The sequence below is a fragment of the Branchiostoma belcheri genome, unplaced genomic scaffold, assembly GCF_001625305.1.
Source record: "Branchiostoma belcheri isolate BF01 breed outbred unplaced genomic scaffold, Haploidv18h27 scaffold24, whole genome shotgun sequence".
Lineage (NCBI taxonomy): Eukaryota > Metazoa > Chordata > Leptocardii > Amphioxiformes > Branchiostomatidae > Branchiostoma > Branchiostoma belcheri.
Window position 1 is genome coordinate 2582245 of NW_017803843.1, and position 11957 is coordinate 2594201.

The following is an 11957-nucleotide window of genomic DNA, read 5'->3' on the forward strand; positions in this document are numbered from 1 at the left end:
GGAACGTATATGACCTGACTGAAACAATAGCACGCCTCCGTGCTATGATTTTCGTAGGCGCCACCTACCGTCTTGGGAGATTACTGCAAGTTAGTTAGCACTCTGTGGGGCAGGTTTGATTAACAATGTCACAGGAGATGTTATTAGTATTCTAGAATATCATTTGTGTGCGGATGCGTTGCAGAACTGCTTGCGATTCTAGTACATATATTTTACTTTGGAAATCTCAGGGCGGGGTGAGTAATCTCCAAACAGATGGAGAGGATTCCGACAGTCGGAAAACGTTACGTAGCCTGGGTACTATCCTGGTTAGTTTACGTCCGTTCCCACAGTCGCTACCGACCAACCAGGATGGCACCCAGGCTAAACGTTACGATCTCCCACCCAAATCTGCTTGGACATTAGGGGAGTTGCAGAACGAACTATACCATAATTTTCAACTTATTCATATCGTTTTTGTCATCTTCGAAAGTTTCTAAACATATTTTCATGGTCATTTAGGACTTTCACCGATACATTCACCGGTCCCAACAGACAGAGGTCTTAATGATTTATGGACCGTGCCACAAATGATTTGTCTACAGCTGATTCGTAGAACAAGGAGACGCCAAGTTTACAACTTATCAGTTTTATTAAGTTCAGACAACACATGTAGATCAACGCTATGAGGCACACCTTTCAGATGTGTAACACAGAACACCATAACGTTTCTTGACTATAGAAGAAGTGGCCATACATCATGATTTCAGAAGCTACCAGTACTATTCTACTGGGCCGCGTCTTACACATATTTGTTTTGGTATACTTCAACGCTTGAATAATCTTCTGCATACATTTTCGACATCGCGGTGACAAATAAATAACAATCATAAATAAAAAATCTGTACACTTTATATCTTGCTATTTACAAACTTCCGCTCGCAGTTTTACTGTCCATCGCTAGGTGTCGACTTCGCCTCTCTACTGCAGGGGGAGGCGGAACTGTCTGGTCGCACTGCAGACGTGTACAGCCGCTGGCTTGTCGTGAAGGAACCGGGAGAGATGGCCTTTCCGTCGTCAGACGAGACGCTGCGGACGTCATCCTCGTCGTCCAGACTCGTGACGTCGACGTCGGAGTCGCAGGCGTCGTCTGCAGCCTTGGTCGAGCGCTCCGCCACCTCCCGCTGCTGCTTGCGCCACTTGGCACGGCGGTTCTTGAACCATACCTGAGGAGAGAGGAGCAGACAGTGAGGCCATGGCTAACGCGACACATTCTTTCTTTTCTATAAAACTGGCTATGTTTGTTCTTTGTAGGTACGCCACACCGACATATATAGACCATTGTCGCTGCGGCCCATTGATACCATTGTGTCATACTAAGTGGCAAGTCTGCGGTAGCGAAAGGCCATCCGTCGCCCTTTGTGGGACACCAGACCATTATCCAAACTGTTTTGTACACCGTAGTTTTGATTGATTGTTAAGTTGATACCACAACTGTTACATCGTTTGAACAATTTAACAGCTTGTCGGGGGTAATCCGACGAATACACATCGCCATGAAAGCGGACATACGCCAGCCTGCCACACGTGTGTACTGGCCCTTTGTTGCACACACTTCTCACATAAATACAGTTCAGCGCTTCAATATAGCAACCTTCTTGAAGGGTACTTCAACAAATTAGAACTGAATGAAAAGCAAATTTGTGTCCACGCTACTGAACGCAACACGTGTAACCCAGTTCACAAAATAAGAGCGCCATTGGAGTAAGTTTTGAATATCTCTCCACAACTTCATATTAAAATCTTGTGGAGAAGATAAGATTATAGTTTGTTTGTAGTTCATGAAGTGAAATGCCGCGCAGCTCACCTCAACTCTCTCCTCCTTCAGCTCCACCTTCATGGCGAGCTCCTCCCGCAGCAGCACGTCCGGGTAGTGCGTCTTCTCGAACGTCTTCTCCAATAGCTCCAGCTGCTCCTCGGTGAAGATGGTGCGGTGTCGCCGCTTCCTGCGGCCCTGCCGCCCGAACATGGCGGGGTGGGTCGCCTGGCCGATCGTCATCTGTACCGGGGAGGTGGTCCAGGCCGGGGCTGCGTACGCAGGGATGGGCAGTCCGGGCATGTAGGCAGACGCCATACAGGGAGAAGCGGGATAACCTGGAAAAATCAAGATGACTATAGTTCAGATATTGATACAAGATTAGGATGAGAGAAGTACACACACAACGAGATGTGAGCGGTAGCTTCCTTTCACAAAGTGAAAATGGTGGGAAATTCAAACAAGGAAGACGGTCACAAGTTTACTGACAAACATAATTACGGCAGTGTTGGTCATAAAACATCAAAACATGGTCTTTGAGGGTAGGAACCGCCGATCGGCAGAGTCTTTTCATCAGTAATGCTGGTTCGAAAATTATACTAATTGTTTGTGTGTCCTTCTTCTAACACCTTTAGCACACAAAAGTCGTTCTCTTGTGTAACCTTTCTGTGTTTAGTATGATTGCTGCAGGAGTAAAATACAATTTGTATAAACCAGAAGCCTTTTCAGATAAGGCTTCTGAAAAAAAAGACGACAAAAGAAATGAGTCAGGATTCCCAGAAGTCACGCTGGGTTTATCTTTTACACCACAAATTTCCCTCAATCAGAAAAGCATATATGTCCAAAGTTTAGTAGGGGCATATTGCGGGATTTAGCGTGGGACCCACAACCTCGCTGTTTGCGCTCGGTCCGTTCAAAGACCCATGCGGGTTGGGAAGACCACAGAGCCAAACTCTATAAAATGTTGGAACTTTACGAGCGATGAAGCCAAACGTGTTCAAACACACCTTTACCGTTGCCCGATTGTTACCGAAGTTTTGGGTCGTTGTCGTCGAACTGAATACCAAGCTGAAAATTGGTACCGATTTGCACACCTGCGTGTCGACCCGCTTTGTGCGGAAAAGTGTTCTTACGTAAAAACACGCCGTCTGTCGAGTTCCGCCAATAGAATTAGGAAGTCAGGAATGAGGCATGACATTATGTCGCCGCTATTACTGCTGGCGACGACAAGCGGTCCCGCAGAATTGCCCCCAGAGTCCATTCAGATGAGCACAAGCGTTACGCAGGTGAACACACAGACACACTGGCGTGTTACGGTCAAGAACAGTCTAGAACTAGCCCATCGTGCGAAGACTTCTTCATGTAGGGACTTAATTCACATTTTTCTTCCAAGAAAAAAATTTGAAGGGTGAAAGAAAGCTCTGAAAAGCCAATGCTTTATGCTGTCAGATTCACAGAAGTTTACACACCAATCTTTCCATCTACGCGTTAGTGAAGTCAAAGTAGTCCTTACCTGTAGGGTATTCCTGTGCGACCATAGCGGGATAGACGGCGGTGGGGTGGCAGGGCATAGGGACCCGGTAGTAGGCCGGGATGTGCTGCGGGGTTGGCCGGCGGGCCAGCAGGCTTTCGATGCTGAAGACGGACGGGCTGGTGACGGTAGTCATCGTGACGTGTTCAGCTGAGTCGGTCGGGAAAGGCAGAAGGCTCGGAGCGCGGTTCTACTGGGGCGACTGAACTCCGAAGAAGACCCAGAGAGTGGAAGCAGCCAACTGATGCCTGAGTCGCGCGGTCCTGGCTTTTTAAATGCTTCCTGCGCATTCATTACAATAATTTAGCATGCCTTTGATGCACCACCGAATGTCATTGTTCCGAACAAACACAGAGGGCGAGATGAAGGCATGCAAATGTTTCACGCCGAATTCGAAAACAATGGACGGGTGATTACTTTTGAAGTGATTTCCATTTTCTTACGACCAACGACGTCTGTTTCAGGCCCGCCTGTTTGTTCTGCTTGAATTAAGAAATCTAAACCTATCAAATCTGATTATAGTTTTATTCCCTTGAGTATCCATGTTTGGTTACGTGAAAGTCAAAGTCCGGACATTGACTACAACACTAACACGCGCCTCGCCCACCCATCTTGTTAGCAATTTTCGTCTAGGCTCGAACGTCACCTTCAACTTAGCATCTCAGCAATTCCTAATCATTTTCTTCTACGGTAGATTTCCAAGTCATGGGCGTCCCAGTGTCCGTCACCACGGGGGAGGTATTGGGTGTTAATGTGCCCTTTTGACACCCTATAAAATATTTTAGCACGAACGATTCATCGGACAGTGGATTATCAACCTGCCTATTGTTACAACACAATCTGTCAAAAGATCAGGTATGCGACACAGAAGGACACATGGTAGCCACAGGGACTGCTTGGCCCATTTTCAGTTACAAACGTTGTCGTGAAATAAAATTATCCAACAAAAATAGTGACCCGCTATTTGCAGATAGTCGTACAAAATGTGTACGTGCATGCAAGTAGGTTTGGTGCATGTATGCTGTGCGGTAAAGGGTGTATCGGACGGCTTGCTGTGCCAGAATGTGTATTCATATGTGAAAAGGCGTTGCATGTATATTGAGCTGATGTATGGGCGAATAGTGTGTATTTGACCTGAGTTATAAGTATGCCTGTTGCCGGCTATTCCACGACAGAACAGGACATCAAACTGTCATATGACAGAAAATTCACTGCTATCATAGCTGTGAGAATTCCTGATTGTTGATGAATCCAATATTTGTGGCCTTGGAGTTTTCCAAGAGGACGCCGGTTGTGTCTGGTACGAAAGACATGTATTGGGAAGCCACAGATTGGAATCAGGCGTGTTTATGTGGTTAATTTGATGGTATAACAAGATCCTTCAAATCCTAATTCTCCAAGTCTGAAGGAAGATTAGGGGATCTCCGATCGGTTGGCACACACTCAGGGCCAGTCGACACGTCCTGGGCCCTCCTCAGCAGATAAATGGGATTAAAACTTCACTCAGCTCCTTATTAAGAAGGTTTACCCCGCGGTCTTATAGCAGTGTTTGTGACTTCCCAAACTGATAAGCAGGATTTCTATCCTCGACGTCTAAAAAACTGTACCGGGAAGATGAAGATTCAACTGAATGCTCAGAACAAAGAGAAGCACGGACAGGCTGTGTTGAATATTCATAGACGAAATGAAAGATCTTAGCAAAGGTATATCATGATACATAAAAAGGGTTTTGATGAAAGTTTGATAGCAATTATATTTCTTGTAAACTTTTCTTGTGACATTTCTCCATTCTTGTCTATATTTCCTTTGGGGGAACAAGAGCGCGATGTGCCCTCTGCGATGTCGGCCCCCTCCCCACACGTGATACCCAGCCTTCCTAGGTTCTGTCGTGTTCTCGGATTGCTAGCATGGAATGAGAGATGGTGAAGACTGTGTAACACCTAAAGAACACACATATGCAAGTCATGCACCACGATACGCCCATGGAGTTACCCCCATGATACGCCTAAGCCTAGACTAGACGTAAAGGACACTTTTGATAACGACTATGCCGTATTTATTTGAAGCGCTGCGTGTACCTTTCCCACGAGAAATATATAATCAGGAAGTTCCGAGCACGAACTATTAGCGATCTTTCCTCATAGAAAGTTTGCATAGCCATATCTGCACTCATAGGCACCCATGCATAACGTTATACTTTACGCACTGTTAATGTGCGGGGCATGTGAAAAACACCTCTTGATTTCTGAGAACCATTCTAGTATTTTTGTGGTCCCCAATAGACTGGTTTCTCTTCATGTTAATTCAACAACGAAAACAAAAAGAGAAAATCTCTCCCAGTTTGCATTGAAGTTCTAATTGGTGGTGGTTGTGCGGTGTTTGCTCTGCGCGGGAAGTCTTTAGCATTACACGGCTTGTAGGTCCGAGCTGTTTGCTGGCCGAAAATCCTTAGTCGAGAAACAAAGGAGCTGTAAGAATCTTACGATCTTTGACACCTCTCCAAACGATTTACGTCAATGAAGGTGTGAAAACCTGGGCCCTCCACAGCTGTGTCGACTTCCGTCTATAGTTCATCTGTTTAAAAGTAACGGCCAGTCTTATCAAACTGTACCAGAACTGAGAAGAGATAAACTCAGCTTTCTAAGAAGAATTGTAATGGAATTGCTGAAAAAAAAAACGCCTCACGTACTCTTCTACCAGTACACATTGAGCCATCTGAATCACCTGGTCATGAATGATACAGGGACGCATATGATATGGCTAGGTTAATGCGGTTGGCTGAAGTGGACAAAGCTGGTGCAATGGTAGTCTCCTCCAGACGGGGTGAATAAATCGTAGAAATCGGCCTAAAAAGGGTATTAATTGGCAAAAGAAGTCTGGTGGAGACTAGTGCAATGGATCTGTACCGTTGATATGACTATAGTATGAGACAAATGCAAAAACTTTGGAGATGTGCAAGTATTCAAAACTGCAGCGGTCGTCATATTGGTCAGCCAAAAACTATGGCAGTTCACAACGCCATGAGGGTTGGTCGGGAAGTTAGCATCATGAGATAAAAGTTTTATTTTCGCGTTTGAAAGACGAACCCTGATGAAAATTGCTGTTGCAGTTTCTAGTTTTACGGCATTTCCATTTATCCCACTTTTCGCTGCCAGGGTATAAAGTGTTTTTTTTGTGTGTGTGTGTGTGTGAGTGTGCTGTTGAAGTTGACGTTGACAACGCTGTGAGGAGAAAGATCTCTTGATCTAGAATCAGGGCTACAGAGAACATGGTACTTGTTCTGTGGTGTCTGCGCCTTTCTTACATATGACGTCGACCAGGCACTGAACGAGCTAGCTAAACAGTGTTGAAAACCAGTTCTGTTGGGAGATGTTTGTGCATTTACCATGATCTCCGGTATGTACAGCTTAGTTGGCGTTTGTTTTCGAGAAATTACTAAGTTTGCTTGCACTCGCACTTACTTCTCTACTCCAGCACCTCTTTCCGAGTGTTAATCTTTTGCTCACGTCCCGACCGTCTACAGTTTCACGGGATTAAATCCATTGATTAAGCCTAATCAGCTTTAATTAATTGTCCACTCTAACTGGGACGGAGTTAACCATGTGACACCCATCTCCTATACACATTTTTACGTCGCGGTGTTACCTCGTTGCCGGAGATAATGACTTCTCCGCCCTGTCGTACATATACATGCGCGAAACTCTTCAACTTCCCACCTCGGCGCCCTTGAAGCGGTCCCTCCGGTCACTTGTGAAGATCACCACATTGTTATTCTATTTGTTCGACCCATTCGGAACGACAAGACCTGTGTGAAATGATTAGGACAATTAACGAGATGATCAAAACGTTTCTATAACGAGTTGAATCGACCGTGACGGGTGATCAACGCGTCCATTATCGACCATTGTGTGCCCATTCATTACCACTTACACAGCCACACTGGGACCGGTCCTCCTTCCTACATTTTCATGACTGAAACTTGCAAATTTCTCGATGAATTTTGATAGTCTACAGATGAAAAACAAACGACCACCGTGTCTTCAATGGCACCGCCTTTTAACCAACGGTAACATCAAGTGTGGTCTGTTTTCATCTCTAAGGTTTCACTCATGATTCGCAGAATTTAGAAATCTGTTGTGTACTGTTTTGTTCTTCCATTCATTTTAGCCAGAGTTCTAGGCGCATCATCGATCACGATATTCTGATATATTTATATTATAAAGAAAAGGATAATACTAGTATACGCTAGCCGAGTGTGACATTGGAAACAGTGGTAGCGAAGTGTATAACGTTATTATATGGTGTTGATAACAACAATCACCGATATTCCTTCGCTGACGTTCGTCCAGTTTGTCCTACCTATACCAGTTCAGGTGTCCTGTCCCTCCCGGCCCACTCCCGTCACTCCTTTCAAGTTCAAATACCGTGTTGTGCCATTAGTCATGCCTGGGACAGAACAGTGGCTCTTCAAACCGAACAATCAGGACAGAATAGTCAGGAGTTTACATCGACCGTGGGGATTCGCCACATTAGACTTGGCTTTTTGCACTTGCAAAGGCCCAGGAATGACCAAGACAACAAAGTTTCAAGTGCGCTGTGTCAACATATGTAATTCAACTGTATGGAGTATTGCTGTAAGTTTTTTCAGTGTCTTGCATCCTTCACCTAGTACTTCTCAACATCTGGCGTCTGTACAGGCAAAACATTCTTGTTTGTTTAAGTGGACTGCAGACTTTTGTGCCATAAATCAACCAATAGCAAGTATATATCAATGTAAGCTCTATGTTTGAATTACATCTATATGTGTACAATGAACAAACATACATCAGTTTGTTGCGTATATAGTTTTTAATGTCCAGCCTGTACAAAAACATAACTTATTAGCTGATTGATGGATATATACATGTACATGTACTAGTATATCTCATCACAGTCTGATTTACACTTAGTGTACAAACAAAATAGTGAAGCAACAAAAAGAATTTACACTGAATGCAGAATATACACAGGTCTGATCCTCTCTTTGTTGATCACTTCTAGGATGCTGAATACTTGAGTAGTTCAGAATAGATACTTCAAAAGGTTACAATTTGTGCAGCAATGACTTTCATTAGTTTTAATGACCATCATGTACTTTAACGAGCATCATCTGTGCTTCAGTCTGTTTTTATCAGTCCAGTTTGAGCGAGAATGAAGCTCCACATGAACAGCCATGGTCAGCGTTAGGATTGTTGATGATACGAAATGCAGATCTGATCAGTTCTTCATGATAGTCAATTGTGGATCCCTTCAGGAAATCTAATGACTCCTTGTCAACTGCAACTCCAACCCCATCTTTTGTAAATACCCTGAAAAACAAAAACAGACAATAAAACCTAGCATCATCACATGTGTTCATATTAAAAGGCAATGCTGAGTGGTGCAACTTACATCAAGAATACTGTCCATTTTTAATTTTTATGAGTCTGTAGCCTCCCAATAACTGATTCAGAAAAGTCAACGTCTGATCAAGTAGAAAAGCCATACATAGGATCACATCAGATATGTTTTCAAGACACAAAAACAAGGACCCAGAATTCTCCTCTATAATCATCTGTCAGGATGTTAGTAGCTATATTGACTCAAACATCCTCTCAACATCATAAATGTATTTGACTGTTTAGGGAGGTTTCATAGTTTAGGTGCATCGAGGGAAGGTTGCTGAGCAGGTATCTTGTTTGACAAATTATGTTTTCCATTTGGCTAAAATCAATCCTATTAGTATTACAGAATACATGTATTCTGAACTGTGCTTTGAAAATGGGGACTCTTTGTGCTTCACAGGGCACCTCATTCTTCATTAGGTTTGGAAAATAGGCTGTTCTTTTTGCATAATAATAAACCAGTGATGTTATTTCAAAAACATGGAGAAACAGGAGGTCTCCTCACCTGTCATCTTCCCCAATGTTTTTGTCTAGTTCAAACTTGTACTGGAACCCTGAGCACCCACCGCCTTCAACAACAACTCTCAACAACTCATCTTTCTCACTGATTTTCTTCAGTCGCTAGAAAGTAAACATATAAAATTACTTTCTGACATGATTGTATATGATACAGTATGATACAAGTTAGATCAAGATTTAAGTTTCATTAGCACTTGTGACAAGGCATTTCTAAAGAGACAAAAAGACATTCAACCTTTCTGATAATATCAATTGCACTACAAAGTATGTTTCAGAAAAAGTATGGATAACTTTTCCGACCTGTAGGTTGGTATAAATATTGTATAGTATATATACAAAAAATTTCTCAAACATTTGCCTGAACAACTGAATCATACTGAATAAACAGTGAAACCATAGTTTAAAATATTAAGCTGATTGAGACCTGCACAGTTACCTTAACACAGCTGTCACTGAGTCTGAGTTCATCTGTGATGTTTGCAGTTTGAGCCTCTGTTTTCAACAGTCTCCTGCCACCACAGACTGGTAGGGAAGACTGTGAGGACCAGGAATGGCTCGACACTGAAGTCAGTTGTCTACTTCTGTGGACCATCTGTGGTCTTATTGTCATCCTGAAATATATATATATATATATGAATGAACTTTATTGCTCAACACTCGTACAGGGTACAATGTATGGCAGTAATACAACAATATACTACAAAACTTTACTTACTACAAACTACTATCTAAACAGTATTTGAGTTACTATATGGTCATGTATTGATGTATATGTTCTCGCTTATGGAATAAAGTGTACAGAAATTGGCCTACGTAAGCAGATAAGGTCCTTTTTCAACGTGGTTCAGCTGCAGTTTATAACATAACTGATAGGAGGCATACTTATATGCTGTAGGGCACAAGACTACTAAGCAGCTATGTTGAAGATAATGTTCTGTCAATTGAAGTAGAAATGGACATTGGCTAGACACCTGCTCTACATGTGGACACAGAGTGGAACTTAGTACATGATGCACTAGGATAAAAAGAAGCAGTAGGTGTGGTAGGCTATTTGTATCTAGCCTAGGGCTGCATCCTGTTGTCAAATGACAGTGTGATTCTGATTGATTTATCAAATAATACTCATCAGGCCACTTTTAGTTGTTGATGCTGGACTGGACTTAGAAGTACTTTATTTTGAGGTCATTCAGATTGGAAATTGTACATATGTCATGCAGTACATGTATTTTCTATCAAGTATTAAACTTTAATAGACACTGCAAACTTGCTGGTGAAAAATGTATTTTTTTGCTAGTAGTTTTAATTGACCATGCAGCTGTTGATGAAAAAAAAAAGTGCATACAGCACAATTCAAAACTACATGCACAAAACAAGCCTGCAACTAGACTGACATCTTCGCTCAGGAACAGTATGTTCTAGGTTCTATATTTACATAGAAAATATGAAACCCAATATCAATTTCATTTAACGTGAACGAACATAATGACGCCAATGTTAACGTTATCTATCGATCGGTCGACTCCATGGTTTCCGAGAAAGAGAAAAGCAGTTACTCAGCCCACGGGTGTGTATCAGACAAATCCTCGGTGCTTCTGTTCTGGCAAGATATTACATAACTTGCTCCACCCACCCACTCCCAAACTCCCACCCCCACACACACACGGGTAAATACGCCAATTATTTAGGCATTATCCGAGTTGCCATGCTAAAATGTTCAAGCTATAAGAGCAGCGTTAAGTTACGATTGAAGTTCTGTGGCTGTGAAGGGCCTAGACTTATCGTCGGCACGAATGTTGTTGGTCGAAAAGACAACTGACCTAGAGAATGACGAAAGTCCTGTCCGACCCAGAGCCGCCATTTTAGCCTACGTCATTTCCGCTTCCACCGTATGCAAAGATTATTATTGCTCTGTCCTTGAACGGACTGGAATGTTTAGTTACTATGATCTAAACTGGACATCTGTATGAAAGATCGGTAAATAATTGAAAATCCGCAGAACTGGCTCGAATCGACTAGAGACCTTTATGCTGCACCCTGCATGTCAACAAGCCCTGGGGCATGCCGGGAATGCTTCGCCTTTGGTTAGGAAGAAAACACTGCTTCTCAGATCAGGTAAAATTGGTGGGCAAAAATATTCAATTGCTGTCTTTAACAGTCGTTTCTGACGTCTTTGTAATTGTGAGGAAATCTTAAGTAGTTGCTGATCTTATAAAGATGGAGATGAAGAGAGCTGTATACCCGAGAAGCTAGCTAGAGGCCGTGCTTATCGGAGGTCGAGGGGTGTGTACCTAGAACAAGGAACAACATCATGGTGGTGTTCAACGGGCTGATAAAGGTGAGGGTCTGCGAGGCTCAGGACCTGCGTCCCACGGACTATGCCACACGGCACGCAGTCGTGCGCCCCGCCTCACAGGTCCTAGATCCGTACGTCAAGCTGAACGTGGACGACACGTGCTTCGGACAAACAACGGCGAAACCAAAGACGTTGAACCCGAAGTGGAAGGAGGACTTCACGACTGAGGTGCATAATGGGCACACGGTTGGTGTGACTGTGTTCCACAACACAACCATAGGCCCTGATGACTTCGTGGCCAACTGTAATGTCACCTTCGAGGAGCTTCTACAAGAGCAAGGAGGCACTGCTGACATATGGGTGAGTTTCTTCTAGAATATATCTTAAGATTCAGCA

At 43.3% G+C, this 11957-nt stretch overlaps 3 protein-coding genes across 5 annotated transcripts in view; 1 reads left to right on the forward strand and 2 right to left on the reverse strand.

Moving 5' to 3' along the window:
- Positions 1 to 612: 612 nt before the first annotated feature.
- LOC109470978 (homeobox protein goosecoid-like) lies at positions 613 to 3614 on the reverse strand. The gene is made up of 3 exons (XM_019770093.1): positions 3309 to 3614; positions 1847 to 2133; positions 613 to 1205 (listed from the first exon to the last, which is right to left on the reverse strand). The coding sequence occupies exons 1-3, from the start codon at positions 3460 to 3462 to the stop codon at positions 927 to 929; spliced, it is 720 nt and encodes a 239-aa protein (XP_019625652.1). The 5' UTR covers positions 3463 to 3614; the 3' UTR covers positions 613 to 926.
- Positions 3615 to 8155: 4541 nt separating this feature from the next.
- On the reverse strand, positions 8156 to 11818 carry LOC109470981 (iron-sulfur cluster assembly 2 homolog, mitochondrial-like). Of its 2 annotated transcripts, none has more exons than XM_019770101.1 (4): positions 11557 to 11818; positions 9705 to 9879; positions 9255 to 9370; positions 8156 to 8674 (listed from the first exon to the last, which is right to left on the reverse strand). In XM_019770101.1, the coding sequence occupies exons 2-4, from the start codon at positions 9876 to 9878 to the stop codon at positions 8497 to 8499; spliced, it is 468 nt and encodes a 155-aa protein (XP_019625660.1). In that variant the 5' UTR covers position 9879; positions 11557 to 11818; the 3' UTR covers positions 8156 to 8496. The 2 variants fall into 2 exon arrangements, with proteins under 2 accessions (XP_019625660.1, XP_019625659.1); XM_019770100.1 differs by lacking the exon at positions 11557 to 11818 and adding an exon at positions 11086 to 11301.
- The window catches only part of LOC109470969 (protein kinase C epsilon type-like), a 14007-nt gene continuing 13605 nt past the window's right edge, over positions 11556 to 11957 (forward strand). For both annotated transcript variants that reach the window (XM_019770081.1, XM_019770082.1), the window contains exon 1: positions 11556 to 11921. In XM_019770081.1, the coding sequence (XP_019625640.1) occupies positions 11577 to 11921 (345 nt within the window). In that variant the 5' untranslated portion in view covers positions 11556 to 11576. The remainder of the gene's footprint in view (positions 11922 to 11957) is intronic.

What these genes read in the sequence shown, in the direction of transcription:
- LOC109470978 (XM_019770093.1), bottom strand. Translation starts at nt 3,462, where the DNA reads ATGACTACCGTCACCAGCCCGTCCGTCTTCAGCATCGAAAGCCTGCTG. An exon ending in CGCACAGGAATACCCTACAG is followed by an intron (nt 2,134 to 3,308) that starts GTAAGGACTACT and finishes TGATTTTTCCAG; the next exon opens with GTTATCCCGCTTCTCCCTGT. An exon ending in TGAAGGAGGAGAGAGTTGAG is followed by an intron (nt 1,206 to 1,846) that starts GTGAGCTGCGCG and finishes CTCTCTCCTCAG; the next exon opens with GTATGGTTCAAGAACCGCCG.
- LOC109470981 (XM_019770100.1), bottom strand. Translation starts at nt 11,126, where the DNA reads ATGGCGGCTCTGGGTCGGACAGGACTTTCGTCATTCTCTAG. An exon ending in TCAGTGACAGCTGTGTTAAG is followed by an intron (nt 9,371 to 9,704) that starts GTAACTGTGCAG and finishes TTTACTTTCTAG; the next exon opens with CGACTGAAGAAAATCAGTGA. An exon ending in AACATTGGGGAAGATGACAG is followed by an intron (nt 8,675 to 9,254) that starts GTGAGGAGACCT and finishes TTTGTTTTTCAG; the next exon opens with GGTATTTACAAAAGATGGGG.